Source organism: Rhopalosiphum maidis, chromosome 1 (genome assembly GCF_003676215.2).
Source record: "Rhopalosiphum maidis isolate BTI-1 chromosome 1, ASM367621v3, whole genome shotgun sequence".
In the NCBI taxonomy this organism is placed as follows: domain Eukaryota; kingdom Metazoa; phylum Arthropoda; class Insecta; order Hemiptera; family Aphididae; genus Rhopalosiphum; species Rhopalosiphum maidis.
Window position 1 is genome coordinate 71,141,326 of NC_040877.1, and position 18,350 is coordinate 71,159,675.

At 25.3% G+C, this 18,350-nt stretch overlaps 1 protein-coding gene across 1 annotated transcript; it reads right to left on the reverse strand.

Annotated features, from left to right (window-relative positions):
* Window positions 1–8,375: 8,375 nt before the first annotated feature.
* LOC113548798 (inositol-tetrakisphosphate 1-kinase-like) lies at window positions 8,376–16,111 on the reverse strand. The gene is made up of 9 exons (XM_026949868.1): window positions 15,488–16,111; window positions 13,032–13,056; window positions 11,961–12,050; window positions 11,756–11,900; window positions 10,453–10,545; window positions 10,350–10,393; window positions 9,210–9,372; window positions 8,913–9,149; window positions 8,376–8,856 (listed from the first exon to the last, which is right to left on the reverse strand). The coding sequence occupies exons 1-9, from the start codon at window positions 15,589–15,591 to the stop codon at window positions 8,684–8,686; spliced, it is 1,074 nt and encodes a 357-aa protein (XP_026805669.1). The 5' UTR covers window positions 15,592–16,111; the 3' UTR covers window positions 8,376–8,683.
* Window positions 16,112–18,350: the final 2,239 nt, after the last annotated feature.

Consider the following 18,350-nt stretch of genomic DNA (forward strand, 5'->3'; position numbering starts at 1 on the left):
TACCTACTATAGGTAGACTGTAAAAATGTCTGTTGGAAGAAAACAAATTCCACCGTCTGGCGTCAACAAGGTCGCATTCCTTGTCTAGACTCTTGTATAAAATATCAACTACTATTTTTATCTGCTCATATCCACAGAGAGTACAATTCAGATAATAATAACTAGCCTCTAAACCCTAATTTTATAAAAAATACACCACAATTCAATTACCACAGTACTTAATGAAAGTAATAAACATAGTTTTTTTTAAAATAAGTACAACATAGGAATAAATGTTGTAGACTTAGTTTCCATACTCGCTATTCAACTGACATTTAAAAATATAAACAAAGCCATGACTAATAACAGTAATAACATAAAATAATAAATATACAGCTAGGGTTGTTTAGTTGTTGTTTTTAAAGCTATATTTTTAAAATCTATACAGATTCCATTTGGTGCTTATAATTTATTTAGATTTTAAGTAGAGCGATGAATACATATGTTTTACAATAAATTATGTAAGTTTCTTATATATTTATTATTTTTATCATTATATTATTTTTTTGTGTTCAAAGACATTTTTATAGTAGAGCTTTAATCTTCAATTTCGAAGATAGACTCTGATAAAAAATTTGATCTAGTTAACATTTTGGTAGATCAGGAAAAAAATGCACAGTACTTTTCAAACTAATCTAGAAAAACCAAAAATATAACAAATTCAAATTTAATTTAATGTCCATAACTATGTATACAATATTTTATAATTGTATAATAATCGTTATTGAGCGAAAACGATTCTCTAGCTGTCAATATTTCTAAAAATATTTCCTACAAAAAAAGATATTTTAGTTGAAAATCTAAACATTTTTACTGTTTCCAAAACCGATAACAGACATAAAACAAAATTAATTTTAAAAGAGGTAGGCAAGTGGTTATCGTTCTGCTGTAAAATAGGCACCATCGAGTAGGACACTATTATAATATTATGGGTGTGTTCAATTTTAATCCAATGATATACTATTGTATACGAAAAACGATTATAAGTGGAAACAGTAAAAAAAAGATTCATAATATAAATAAATAATAATATAACATACATAAACAATCATAAATAATGCTTTTAAATTATAACATAATAATTAACATCGTTATATTTATCGTTTAAATAAGTAATTTCATCAAAATTCAAACTTCAAGTGCGTATAAAAAATATTGTACGTAGGTACATATTTTTAATATTTTTATACTGATTTAACAACAGCTTATATGGATTCTTGTATTATAATATTTCAAGAACTTAGAAACCGTAAATATTTTTATTAACATTTATAATAAAAATTGAAAATTTAACATGCTTATAAATAGCTCAAAATGAGTTAAAATATTTATAAAATGTTATCATCATACAGTGAAAATGATAATATAATAAACATTTTTTATAAATTACAAATATCTACGGTTACTTTTTTTTGAATTACAACAAAAAAACAAAAATTGTTTGTACCGTAATTATACAAATTAATGTTCAATACTGTAAAAAATTAAACTTGAATCGCTCATAAAAAATCAATTTGATTTTCCGGTAGAATTTTCGATGTAAATATATATATATAGGTTAAAAAACCTATAAATAACCTTGTATTCGATTGTTAAATATTAGGTATAAACAGAATTTTTTTATATAAATCAAATTAGTTTGTAATTAGATTTATGTAAAAATTCCTATTTTTCCTTAATTTTTTTGTTAGTTTTTCCCGATTATAAAAATAAGTACTGATATTTTTAATTTCGCCCTCTCTACAGTACAAAATTTTTACTACAGACTAGATCAAATTTTCTATTCAAAACTACCCTCAAAGTTCGAAGCATTTTTATCGACAACTTATTATGTACTCATACACAAAAAAATACATAATATAATCAATACATTTTTCGCTCTATTCAGAATCTAAAAGCTGACATTTTTCCATGGTTTATATTCTTACCTTCAAATTGTATAACAAATCAAATTCACTTAAAATTAAAATTTATAGAGTAAAATGGATTATTCTTAACGTAAAATTTGAAATGTTGTACGCTAGTATACAATAAAAACAACGCCTAAAAATATCTACACCTAATGATATTTCTCAACGTAAACATTAACCCATGTGTATCTACGTAGGTAACCTTCATAAACCAAATTAATTATTATCTAACTAAGTATAAAACTCCTGAGGATAAATTTTATAAACAATTGAGTTATTCGCTCACAAATGATAATAATTAGATATAAAAGTACTAACAATATTTAAAAAATATATTTTGAATTAAATATCGAAACCCTTTTTTCTTAGTATTTTTTATTCAAATTAAACCAGAATAATTATAGTTTTAAACAAGCAAACTTTTTTTAGTTTTTTATATAATATATAATAGACTTTATCTGAATTTGCAGCACACCCAAAACCAAAAGGATAAATTTAGATTATTTAGGAGTAAAGCCTAGTTAGATTTACTACGTATGGGAATCCTCATATGATATGCAAATATAGTCATAAAAAAATTGAATATTAAATACTTTTATAACATTATGAATAAATTTAATTTATAAAACAATAAAAACTAAAAATAATGAATTTATAATTATGATTAATGCTGTTAATTATTAATATTTGTTTTTAAATAAAAGCAAAACTATTTTTATTAAGAAACAATATAATATTACCTTTTTTTAATTATTAGGTATAGGTATTCAAAAAATTGTATCATAACTATTGTCATCATAAATAACCAACATTAAAATAATAATTCATTGATACAAATTTTAATTTCGTGTTATTACTATTTTTTACTAATTTATACAGTATATAATAGTCTAATGTGAATATTATTGAACGTAATTAAAATGCATAGGCTATTGTTAATCACGCACGACGCACGTTATACTATTAGAAATAAAAAAGTAAACAAAAATTTAATACGTATAAATAAAAATAAATAATTTATGCTTAAAATATACTTTTTAATAAAATTATACTAAAAAACGGATATTACGAAAATATCACATTATTCGTTAATAATACCATATTGATCATGAATACTAATAATTATTCATAGAGACCCAATAAAACACAATAAAAGACATTTTGTAAAAACAACCATTATTATTGTTTAGATATTATATGTACTTTTTACTTGTACCTACAAAAAAAAAAGAAATATTAAAATTTTAATACGTAAACTGTATAAGCACCTATTATATTTATTTAGTAAAGTTGTGTATTATTGTACAATTTTTATAACTATTATAAATTTATGTTTTTTCAAAATTCATGATAGAATAGCCAATAGATATGCTTGTCTAAAAAACAATTTACTATGTAGCTCAAAATACAACAAAAAAACCATATGTAACAATAACTAAATATGAATGTATTAATTATATATTTCCTTTTTTATTAGTTATTTAGTGCATTAATAATATGCATTAAAAATGAATAAATAAATAAAATTAGTAATATTATCAAACACAAAAACTGTACAATAATATACAAATTCGTTAAATTCGCTAAATAAATATAATAGGTACTTATATATAATTTCACGTATTATAATAAATTATTTTGTTCTTTTATTAGTACTATTAATAAATTACAATAAGATTACTGTATAATAATTTTAGTCTTTAAATAGCCTAATTGTTGTTCATGTTGTTGGTCTGTCTGTAATAAGCCTGAAAAACAGCCGGTCGTTTAGAAAAATAAGTAATTCGCAAACGGGCTACCACTTTTTGCAAAAATACTAATTTTCCATATGGCTTACGACATATATAAAAGTTGTTTCCTGTTAACATTATCATAAGCCTAGATACTTAAAATCTACAAATAAGTATTATACCATATTTCAGCCCCTATTTTTCATAAAAACCCGTATTACACGTTTTTTCGTGTTTAATGAAATGAAATCACATATACATTATATGATACAGAAACGTAGGATCATAACTTCCACACCACTCCTCTACATCACTTCCATGCCATTAAAATTTAAAATGCTTAATAAAATATCAGTAGTTAATAATTTTTTTTTAATCGAATTTCACATTATTGTTTAGTAATAACTAATTTATTTTTATTTTAAAAATTAAGAATGAATACTTACGAAATATAAATCTGAAAACGATAGACACTAATAACAAATACTTTATTCATAAGTGGGATAAATTAATTAAAATTTAATTGATAATTGATATACTTGATTCCTCATAATAAGCTGTCTAGCACTTGCTTGACTCGCTTCCTGAAAAACACCTTGATACAATCATATATAAAAAAAGGTTTTATTTATTGATAATTACACACTTCTCAAATCCGTACTGCACACTTCCAATTTTGGATTAGACACTTGGTGTAAAGGTTCACTAAAAAATAGAGACTACTATATTTACCCAAATATTGATCGTACTTGTTGTATATACCCATAATTAGTAAAATAAAAAATTACTATATATATATTGTCTTAATCCCAGTCTTTTTTTTTGTCACCTTACTGTACTGTTTTAAGAGATTTTTTATGTAATATCTATAGAGTACATTTTCTTATGCAGTTTCTGTAATATTTTTACTCTGCAGCATTCTGCATCTTTTATGGATCTTGATTTGATACATGACTACATCTTGACAATTTATGCCCAACACTCAAACCCGTGTGATTAATAGATTTTCGTCATTCAGATTTTCAGTCACTAACTCATTTTTTCTTCGCCCAGTCAGACTTATTGATGTCACGTGTATTATTGTCGTTTATCTTTTCTAAAACCATTTGCTATTTTTGACCAATAAATTTATTTTCTTTGGACATTCGATTTTTCTTTTCTTTTCCAGTTTAATTATCTACCAATAGTTTTGTGTGAAATTCCATCATTTCGAAATTATGATACACTAAAGTTTTTCATATTTTGACATGTTAAAAATCTGCGTTGTTTACATTTATTGTCAATTTTTGTCATGTGACTTTTTTTAAATGTATGTAGCATACAAGAAACAAGCTTTAAGCAATTGTATTGACCCAACATCAGTCTTCAAAAACTAAGCGATGAAATTGACTTAGGTACACCGGCTGTGCCATCTGTTCGGTTTTTACTTTTATAGTTTTAGGCAACATAGATTTATTTGAACTTTGTAGAAATTTCAGCTTTTAACTTTTATAGTCAGTAGTTCTAATTATTAAATAGTTTCTTTATATAATATTACAAAAAAGAAATAACTAATTAGATAGGTATTTAAATCTAAGCGTATCTTTAAATGAAATGCAGTCATAAAGACAATTCCACGATGAACTCACGCATTTACTATAGAAACAACTACAGTTTGTGAACTTAGACAAAATACGTCTGTTACATGCAAATTTGTTTGGCTTTGATGGGTTTATAAGGAATCAAATAGTTGTCGCTTACAACTAGGTACAAGAGAAAATTAGACTTGAAAAAATGTCACCAGTCTAATTATATTTAAGACTATACTTATAAGTTATATTACCTATAAATTATAAAATGTAGGTATGTATTAAAAATTTAAAAGCCAAAATATGAACATATTTATAATTAGGTAGTTAAAATGTTGCATTTAAATTTGAAACTTTTAAACTCGTGATTTACCGATGGAAAACTTTAGTCTTCAGATTATTTTAAACAGTACACCTAATCCACCAATTGAAGGACTTGCGAGGATGATATATCATATTATCATGCATTACCAATTTAGAACCATCTTCTTCTTCTTCTTCATTAGTCATAACAAGAGTATGGATTTTAAAGGCATTTGATTTTTTTTTCTGTTGCTCTAAAACATAACTATGTCAGCTATAAATTCGATTAATATCATTGAGAAACAAATGTATGACATTATATTTGGCTTTATTTTTTGTATTTCAATGCTCTTCTGATTTTTAAGTAGGTACCTACTTAATTTGTTTTTAAGTAACATTTTGTAACATTTTTTTCAAAATGTATTCCAAATAAACGTAATTGAATGGCTATTTTTATAATATGAGTACCTATAGGCTATAATCTATATAATATGTTCTAAGGACATGGATTTTATCTCGTTATGTTTTATTTATTGTTTTATCGATAGAAGTAGGTATACTTGCTTGCTCAGGTTTCGTACAAAATGATCAGTAACAAACTTACCCTCATTTTACAAAATCACTCGCTTCAATCGCGAGATATAATGAATAACCAATATTAATTTTATAGTAACAAATCTTTTAATTAGAAAAAAAAATTAATAATACATATGTAATATTACATTAGTACCTACATACAATTAAATTAAAAAATTATAGTTAAGAACCTTTACGAGCTATAGCCTTGAAAAACTTGTTGATAAGATCGTTCATATCAATGTGTTATACTGCTTCATAGGTACTCCATTGAAAGTAAGGCTAATTGGTTGTTCGATTTTGAACTATAGTTGAACGAAGATAATTTTTTAATCTTATTAGTAGGTGCACTCGTAGCTCTTTCAGCACTCACATTTCCAATAGGTAATACTAAAAATATTTTTAAAAAAGTCTCCATTAGGGGCAATACATCAGACAATAAATGTTTAATAATTGGGGCCGGGATTTTAATACCCGAAAATATCTCAAAAAATGCAAAAATGACTTAAAAAATGAAGTTAAATTATATTTATCATAGCTTAAAAATTGGAAAAAAAATTTAAAATTATATTACAGTAGGTAGTGTATTTATTTTATTTTAGTTTTTTTTTACAATAATATATAATGAGTATATAACGGCGATAATTTTTGGGGGAAAGCCTAGCTATGATAAAATTGTTATCAATGATACTATACATAATTTAATATTCGTACCGTGGGCAGTTTGCCGAAAGTCTTTTTGAATCGCAATAATTTTCGTTCATTAAACAAAAAAATTGTGAAAAATGCTCTAAAAACTAAGAAAATGTACTAAAACGTTAACAAATGCCCTCAAAATGCATTTAAGTTTAATTTTGTCAAAAAATGCAAAAAAAAAAAAATACTTTAAAATAATCAGATTCACCCAAAACACATTTTATACTTACGGACCAACGTTTCAAAACACCAGAAAAAAAGATGTCTTTGAATCAAAATCCCAGCACCATTTAATAATGAATGTCAAATAACTTAATAGGTATATTATTTATGATTTCTAATTCTTTTGAATCTAAGAAATTAGTACACAGTAGAGTTAAATATATTTTAATTATTATAAGTAATATAGTTTGATTAATGGTAGTGGGTAGATGTAGAATAACTTGGATTTACGACATTTACGTGCCTATATAAGTTATTACTTTATTAGTTCAATCTTTTCTACTTTTGAAGAATTCCTGTATATTTAAATTATTTTATTATTAAAACAATAGTAAATTATATTCTAGTTTGCAATATGCATTTTTAATCAAAATTTTAAATCAACTTTATACTTTAGATGGAGCTCAGTATATAATTTAGGAGGAGGCCCCATCGGCATTTTCCGACTGAACGACTGTTAAATCCGCCACTGCACATTGTGTTTAACACTGTTAATCATAAATATAAGATTGGTCGCTTGTATAATATATTATATGGAAAAGCTTTGGAACTAGGAGTAGGCCACTTCTCTATGGTAAAATATTTATCCATTTGCTATTTGACAGGCAATTATAACAAAAAAAACCTTTTAATAGCGCAAAAATGATATAAAGATATGCATAGTTTATAATCAAGATGTCTGATGTTATTCTTTAAATAATAGTAAATAATGGCTAATTGTGTCTTACATTTAAGACTATAAAGCGATAAATGATCACAGCAACTTTCTTAAATGTAACATAAGTGTTCACAGTAATTTACAGAATACAAAATTGATTCCAAGAATATGGAAAAGGAAAAATAACTAACCTGGGCAATTTTAAATGTAGACCTTTAACGTTATATTTGTTCTACAATACAGTAATAAATAATTAAGGGTAGTTATGAATAGTGAATACACTATCAAGATTTTGAACATTAAACATATTAAATATATATATAAGTATATATTTATTTAATTCAATTCAATTTTTTAAATATAATTCGACAATGTCAAGAGTTAAATCTGGCACAAATATTAAACTGATGTAAGTACTTACTAAATTGCCTTAATTATTAGTCATTACATAATAAATTTTAATTTTAAACAATAATTAATTGACAGTTACGGAAAAGAATTTTTAACAGGCGATTTGATATATAATAAATATAAAATTGTCAATTGATAATATATCGCAACACCAATATCAACAAATGAATAAAAGGAAAATTAATGATTAAATATAAAAACATCTTGCAGAAGTCAGCAAGCAATAATATTACTCATAGAGTAAACATATGTTATCAGCAAAATTGTTTGAAAAATATATTTCAACTGGAAAACATAGGTACTTAATTTGTATTATTTTATTATAAATATATATGTATAAAAATATTTTTTATCAATTATTTTTAGCGTGATTATCTTAAAATCTTGGTGTTCTGCAACATAAACAGTTCAGATTGTAAAACAATAATTTAAAAAACACTTAAAAAACTAATAGAAGTATTAACAATACATTTAACTTATCAAATAGATTAAAAAATCAGATTGACGAAATATAAAATGTATACACAAAAAACAAGTATACAAATTTTAGGCAAAGATAATTGATCAGTTTTAATTATATTGATTAATTGAATTTAGTTTGGCGCGAGATTTTTTTTCATCGCTTGAATCACTAGTATCAAACCCAGAGTCTTCAAAATATGCTTTAGAACATACTGATTGAGCACGTCTTGATATTACACAGTCTATAAGTTTTCCAAAAAAGTCTGGAAATCCATCATAACCTATGGAAACAGTACTATAAATTTTTATTCAAATTTTAATAAATATGAATATTTACCAGGATATGCATTAATATCAATAATTGCATGCCGATTGGTATCATTTTCAACAACAACATCAACACCGTATAGGGACATGTTTAGATAACTGCCAAGAATTTTGACAATAGAATGCAATTTGATTGGATCTATGGAAGATCCTTTGGCACTTTCAGAAGGGTCAAGTACACTAAGTTCGCTACTTGAATCTGATTTAGACACCGAGTGACTATCAAAAGTAATTGTATCACGGTCATCTAAAAATTAATAAATCATTTAAGCCAAAATAAGAGACTGGTTTCAAACAAATACACTACCATTTGAAGCATAAAAATTTTTCAATGATGGTCTCTCAACCATTTGATAATGATCTCCAACTACATACAATTTGTACAAAATTGCATTGTGATTAATGAATGATTGAGCGACACATGGGGGCTTACAATCAGCTACACCTCGTTCATTAAAAATTACAGACATCTAAAAAATAAGTTATACAACTCTATAAAATACAGTGGATTCCACTTAATGTGGGCACATTGGGACCAACCCTGTTTGCCCACATTAAGTGGTTGCCCATAAAAATCGAAATTGGTTGAAAAAAAAAAAATTATAATATCAAAAAAAGTTAACAAAATTCCTTTTTCTGTGTGAATTTTTATTTTTTTCCGATAAAAATGTACTTATTGTAAAAAACACCAGGATGATGAAAAAAATATTTTAAAAATATTCAAGTCATACTACCTTTAAAAGATTATTAAGGATTAATTTTTGGTACATAATTAGGTTATGATATATATTTGAATATTTCAATAAGTATTATACTTAAAAATCTATACTTATTTTTAAAATATTCTGGACAAAAAGTACTATAAGATAGATTTTTTTTTACCAAAGATCGGTAGTACCATTAGTATCAAATTGTTATTGTTGTAACATAAAGTAGGTAGTTTTTCACTTTGCACAACAATAATATTTTCAGTCGTTTATTTTTCATCTGAAGTTCACAATTTTACTGCTAGGTAACTGGCCGTATATGTAGTAATGTTATAACTTTATTTTCAACAATAGAAATTACAAAAAACTAATTTGTGCCATCTTTGGTACAATATGCAGAAAAGGGTTTCTAAGATTTAAATGGTACCTAGTGCTTTTTATTACTTTCGATAAACACAATTTCATAGATATGACGAAACCCGATTAAATTAGTCATTTTTAAATACATATGTATATATTCTAACACTATGATAAAATAAAAATTGCCCACATAAACCGAATCGAGTGCCCATATTACTCAGCTATTTTTAACCTTGTTAATATACATTTATATTGGAACCAAACCATTTTTACCATATTAAGCGGATGCCCATATTAACTGGTGCCTACATTAAGCAGAATCCACTGTAATCATAAATGTGTAGAAGATTACTATTCCTATGTTCTATTTTATAGTTTACCTGATGACAGTAAGTTGTTCCTTGAGCTACAAACGGCTTACAAACTAAAATAAATCAATGTATTAGCCTACATTATTCAGACAATAATAACTAATAAACTTACTGAATGGAAACGTGACTCCAGCATTTTTTAGTTTTTTAATGTTCTCCTTCACATTGGTTGACAGAATTTCCACAAATGTTGGTGTAAAAACATCTAACATATATAATAGACAAATAAAATTAAAATATAATAAAAAAAAAGTTTATAGAGCACTAAAATATATATATATTTATACTGTTTTAAAATTGTTCAACCTAAAATAAATTGTTGAATTGGGCCTTGACTGGGAAACATTAGATATTAATTATGATAATTATTAATGTCACCAAGCCATGTTTTTAATTATTTTGATAAATGTAATAATATAGTTGATACAGATAACATTTCAGTGATTAACTCAATTCATTAAATATTTTATTATTAAGTGTCATAACTTTAATAATACTATATGATTTTATTGTGAAAAAGTGATATACATGAAAACTTAAACAGTTAAAAAGAAAATAATAACTGAAATTAATTAAGGTTTTTAAGATAAAGATGTTCAATAGAACTATAGATAATTGTAGTGTGATTGTCAAAAATAAAATATTTGCACCTAAACATAAAAGCATAATGGCAATTAGCCAAATGAGTTTGGCAAAATTTTAAATCACCACTAATAAATCTGCATATGAGACATTGGCTCGAAATATAATAACAGTAAATTGACAATTGTACAAGTGCCAAGATGAAATAAAAATAAAAATGAATTAAATCATCTGTATTCAATTGGACTATCTGTTATTGCAGAATTCGTACTTAAATTTCCATGCAACATACAATAGACAACACGAGATTTTCTATTTCATATAAGTTAACTTAAATAAAAATAAATAAATTAGTATTTTGTTTGTGTAATGTATTTTACTAAATCAAACAAGGACTAAAAAGTTAAGGGACATTAAATCATTCTTTACCCAAAGCAATCAGTATTATAACACAGTGTCAACTATGTCCTACACAAACATATGCTCAAGTGGCAAATGTAATTGTAATGGGAAATAATGAATGTGAAGAACACTTCAGTATAAAGCTATTTCCCAAGCAAAACAAAATAATAGGTAGCATGAAACCTTCCATGATTATATATAAATATAACTATACTTTTAAATTGTATTAAGTACCACTTTAGCTGTGTAAAGTGCCATACTTAAATACACCATGAGACAAACCTCTTAAAACGCCATTACTACTTATACTCTTTACATTTTTTACAATACCATATAAACCCCAGGTCAAGGTCCTATTTAGTGTGAGAGAACCAAAATAATTTAGACAACTTAAAATACCTAGTTACAATAATAATTGTATATTGGTGTACCAATATTGTTCAAGGTGGTGTTCAACACGACATTATACGTTTTGTAGCGATCGAGCAGGGTACGAACACTATCTAATGGATCAATGATTAATACTTTTGGATGATCCTTAATATACTGTTCAATTCTATCTATGATTTGAATTGCCTAAAAATGAAATAAAATTATTTATAAAATATAAGAAGTATGACTTAAATATAGACATACCTTTTCATCATTTCTAGCAATTATTTCAGTAAGTTTATGTAAAATTACTGCAAATGGCCCTTGATCTTCTAACGGTTTTTCAAGATCCAACTTTAAAACAAAATAATATACTCTATCATTAAAATTGTAATACAATATTTGATGTTTTAAATGGTTATTGTTAGAAAATTGAAAAATTAAATAAATAATAAAACATGACATTATTATTATTACTATCATTATTGATATTAGACAGTTCTCCACTCGGGAGGAAGTTTTTTTACTCCAAGCATAACATGAACTAAGATAATATAAATCACAATCAATTATTTAGAACCTAAGTGATTCATATAACATTTAACTACAATCGAACTTGGTTAACTCGAAGTTGAAGGGACCTGAAAAAAGTTTGAATTATCCAAATTAAAAATTTTTAAAACAGTTTAAAATATGTTAATTCCTATGTATTTATTACAAATGAAGTAATGTAATAAAAAAAAAAAAAAAATGAGGTAAGAAACTTATTTATTTTTGTTTGAGTTTTGCTGTTGATCGCAGCGTTTGTAATGAATAATGACCTTATTTTCAATATTAAAATATATACATAGATACACGAGGGAAATATAACAATTTTATAATATTAATACAACTCAAAACTTCCGAGTTAACCACAAAAATATTCGAGTTAAACAAGATTTTTTCACAAAGTTTAAATAAAAAATTCTAGGGACCTGAGAAAAAGTTTGAGGTATCGATGATTTTGAGTTAAAGAAGTTCGACTGTTTAAATTAATTTAATTAAGTTTTAACATCTCAAAGAACTAAGGCCTTTATTAATTTCAGTACTATAAGTTATAAGTGTTACAACTACACAAAATTCTAAGCCCTTAAACTAAATAAATGAATAAAATTATTAAAATATTTTTACTTTTTATACATGAAAGTTATATACATTGCAGTGTAAATAAAAATTGATTAACTAATTTATTTTTATTAAGTGACAATAAAAAACACCCCCGCCCCCTAACAATTAAATACACATTTTTTAGAAGAAAGCATAATAATAAGTTGATATAATGATAAAATATCTTACTTTCACTAATTCATATCCATGCTGCCTGAAAAAAAAATATATATTTTCTATTAATTTTCTACATCATTATAAGTGATATTATTTTATATATTTTTAGATACTAATGATTACCATTCATAAAATTAATCTTAAATAAAATAAATATACTTGCACACAAATATTTGAGCATATTCGAGTATAAATTAATATCTTTATCTTTATTTATACATCACCAACTAAAATGTATTTCACCATTGTTTTTATTAAAACACTGATAAATCAAGCAACACTTTATGTAAAAAATATTAAAATATTTATAACATAATTTTTTAATTTATCAATTTATGAAAAATATTTTAATATTATTATAAAAATGTAGAATATAATTTTTTTCATAATAGTTTATTATTGATAAATATTCATAAAAATATATTTGAACAGTTTTTATTTGCAGTAGGAAGGGGTATACATTTGAAAAATATTTTGTACTTACAAATTTCTAGGCTTACTATTTCACAAAAAAAATAGTTAACTGTTTAAATTTATTTTTATTAAACTTATATCAATTTATTAATAAGCTGTTAACACTGATATTAACCACTTTTTTTTATATTATAATTAGTATATTTTTATGGAAGAGCTTAAATATTATCTATTCTACAATGTAATTGATATATTATTCTACATAATATGAATACAAAATATTGTCACAAAATAAGATAATATTTTGTTTAACTTTTAAGAAATTGAATTTTTAATAATAAAATAAATTTAATAACCATAAGCAAGGTACTAATTTCCACAATGGTATCAAACTCTAAGTTAATATCAGGCCATAGCCTGATAATTTGTTTTAAATATGTGGCCTCGAACTAAACGCATGGTTTACAATTTACACCATAATATACTTGATACTTAACAAAAAATAAAAATGTATTGATATTTTTCTTAATAATATAGTTTGGACAACATTTACACATTTTTATAAATGACATAAATCAAAATAGATATAATAAACAACTATGCATTGAGTTATCAATATTTTGTTTAAAATTTAAACAAATATGATATTCAAATTATTTTTGTTACACCTCACACAAAGTAAAATGTAGATTTGTGGCTACAATAGTAGCTAGGGACTGTAATATTTTAGTTTGGCCTGAATTCATTTTTAGAAGTTTGGCATAACTGGTATATTGTCTATGGTATACTGAATATTATTTAAAATTATATGTACATTAAAACTGAGATAAACAGTTCATAAAAATAAAAGATAAACAAATTAAATTATCTAATAAAACTTAAATAGCACTGTTATCTGACTAATCTATTATACCTTACGAAATTGATAAAAATAAATTTGGTTCTATATTCTACCCAGTGAAAGAACATACCGTGACCTAATGAAAATCAGTTCTTCTACTTATCCTAAAGCGACACTATTAAAGTAAAACTGGTATCGGTGGCATGGGGATGTATAGAATAATAGAATTGACATGTTTTCTCATCAAAAAGAATATAGTTTAGAATCGTTTAAAATATTAATATACTTCTATACTTTTTTTTTAAATATTTTTTTTGTCCTAGATAACAATTTTTTATTGTTTTACATGTTTATTTTTTAATTTAATTATTTGATACTTTTTCTACATAAACATCTAGCAAGCACATCTGAGTATTTATATATTAAATCATTTTATAAACTTAAGATGTACATGAGAAGATATAAATATAATAAATACTAAAAAATATGACTATTAATACTGTAAAAAATGATTTCCACTTAATTTAATTTATATCTTTATTTAAATTTAACTTAATAATATGAAACATAATATAAAAACATTATAACTAATTATAATTTTTTAAAACTACCTTATGTAGTAAATGTTTTTTATGGTAAGTGATTAAAAACATTTTACTACCTCAGATCTATAAGAATATTTTTTGAATACTTATTTCATATATGATTATCTAGCTAATAATGTCTAAGCCTGTTTATGGACATATTATTTTAAAGAAAAAATTTAATTAAAAAAAATATAGGTAGTACATTGTAACTATTATTTATTTTAAGCCATTTCTGAAAATATGGAAAATATTGATAATAATAAATAATTATAGATAATACTTTGCAAAGAATAACAATTTAATCAATTCTAGATATATGTAGTTCTGTTTATGATTCTTCTGATTTTTTTTTTTTTACCAATTTGTAAACACTTATACAATTATTTACTTCTTATTATGTATATTATATAAGCACCAAAATAATTTTTAATACAGTTTACCAACTAACAATTTAAATAAATACTAAATTTAGTCATGTAAGATAGGTAATAAAAAAAATGTGTACATTAAGAGGTAACGACTGTAATCCAATTTTCCAGCACAGAAACTATTTCCCAATTGTGGGTCTGACATAGGGTTACATACAAAAATCTAATAAAAAATTACTTAAAAAATACTCATCTAACCTGCACACTTTTCCAAACTCGATCCAATTGAGTTTCTGGCTCTTTCTGTCGGACATCCAGTATCCGATGACCATCGACGACGAGCCCTTGTCGTTTTCGTTCATCGTGACAACTAGTCTACTAGACGATGTCTAGATTGACACTGATATCGTCTACCTTGATCAATAACACACTGCGAGTCGCGTGCGCTCGATTCACATGTCCACACATAAATGTGGCAGTGATACACAGATCGTCATCTCGGACCGAATACAAATTATTATTATTTTACCAGAAAAATACGTGTTGAGAAACAACTGCATTAAGATTCGAAGGCCGTTTACCGCCCATCACCGTGTCCGTGTGTCGTATGCGGTATGCGTTGTTAATCGTTACCTGATAGCTTGCTTATTTGCCGTTCGCACAGTATATTGTGATGGACGATGGTTTCACTTCTTTTTTTTTCAATCTTATCACGATTATACATAAAGTACGATAATATATTTTGTGTATAATTATGTAATGATATATGATACCATAATGAGATTATGTATGCAAATTTCAAGCAAATATCTTATGTAACATAATAATATGAAAAACTAGATAATTTATAAATAAATGTAATATTTTGATGATACTCCGGTAGTACGGTGTGATAACAACTAAATGAATCACGGCGAATCGTGCAATCGCAGATCGTGTGTATGTACTGTGTGCGCCCACGCGTTCACCGCAACTTACTATCGTCTACGATAGTTTCAAGTTTCAACTGCTATATATCAGGCATAGACGTAGCGGTCTACTGAAATAATATCTAATTCAAAATTAAAAGTATGTATGAATATCAAATGGGTAAATACAAATAAACAAATAGTTATGTTAAAAAATTAATTATTTTAAACTTATTCCTTTGAAAAGTTTGTTTATATTATTAATTCATCCGTTGCGATACCGTTTAACTCAAATTCTCAGATGAATTTGAGATGAGGCTGCACACTTACAGTCACAATTGTTTTTGTTTTTTACATACGAATTGGATTTTTGTATCAAATATTAATGAAGAGGACATAGAAATAAAAAAAAAAGCTTAAAAGTTATTTCTTTCGTCCAAAAACATGATTAAAATAAACCATAATAAAATAACTGACGTATCTAAATGCCAATAAATATTATATTACCCAATACTTATTGCCAATATTTAGCTTGTGAAAATGTGAAAAAAAGCTTTACTTTAATTTACAACACGTCTTCATTAGATATTAATTTAAATTATCGATTTTACTATGGATGGCACTGATGGCAGTAGCATAAAATCAATTCGTAGGTAAAAAAATTGAGTGACCACAAATGTCACCAAAAAAATACGTATAATAGCCAATAGGTATGATGGTAAATCAACTTCGTAAATGTATAATTTTGCTGTATTTATAACTTCGGAACTTCCTACTTTTTAAGTTCAATTAATTCAATTTTAACTTCAAAACATAAGTATTTATTAAAACCAACAAGATTTGAAATTCTATTATTCCAGTTGTATTTATATAATTATATTATATGTACATCATGCACCTGCTACCTATACTTAATGTTATACATTTATAGTACATTTATAAAACAACTTGCACATTATAGTGCCTACTACAGTGGTTTATACAATTATTTTTTTCGGGGAGGGGGGGGGGGGTATTAAAAAAAATTATTTATGAAACGAAAAACTAGTTTTAGTTATATACACACTATACAGTTTTATTAATTGTATAAACTTTTAAGAGTAATAACACTATTCTTTTTCAACTATTAGTATTTTTTTTTTTTCGAAGACATAACGTGGGGGAGATTATAAGTTTTACAATTTTATATTGTAACATTTATTATACAATATGTATACAAAAACTTCAAAATTATTTATTCAACGGCGTATATACATATTATGAGTCACTGAACTAAAACAAACTGATTCAATTCATTCAGTTCACTTAAAAGAGACAACTTTTTGAATCAACTCACTCACGAACTACCCATCCCTAATACATAACCTGTTGTCGTAGTCAACTTGCCGTTTTAAAATATTAATATATAACTCAATCATTCTAATTTTATTACAAATTTACAATACAAAATTCATACATGAACCTTAAATATCTTGTTAACCAATTACGTAGTGAATTTTAAAAGTTTCTCTAATAAATAAGAATAACCTGAAATTTGTTGAGACTTTAAAAAAAATATAGGGACCAGGGGGCTTAAGCACCTCAATTTACGTCAATGAGTGCAATAAATTATATTGCGATAAGTACAAAGATGTACTTATAAAGATTGATTACAAAAGTTATAACTTATAAGTACCCGATAATTTAAAATGTTTGTTTATTTGAAATACACGCCCGAAGACACAGAGTACAGTTATTATTATTTACAATAAGTTAATAACATATATAGAGTAAAATTATAAAGGTAACATAAAAACTAAATACTAATCAAAACTATATAACAATAACAAAATAATACATGTTTGTGAGATATATATCAATGAGTAGCTGTTAAAAGTTTATCATAATATATTAAATACGAATAGTTGTACAATCAAGGCCGGCGAGAACTTTGGTGTGCCCCAGGGCTGATCAATTCCGGGCCCTTCTATTTATATATACCTAATCTACCCCCCCAGAGGTCTGGGCTCCGGGGCTCTGGCCCCTTCTGCCCCACCCTCTCGCCGGCCCTGTGTACAATATAAATATAATATTCCTAGAGGAAATTTAAGACGAAAAACAAAAATTAGAATGATAAAATACTAATTCGTATTGCTAATTGAGAAGAATGAAAAAAGTAAATGTCCTTATGTAGATTGTTACAAGAGACCAGAGCTCTATTAATGGGGGAAAAA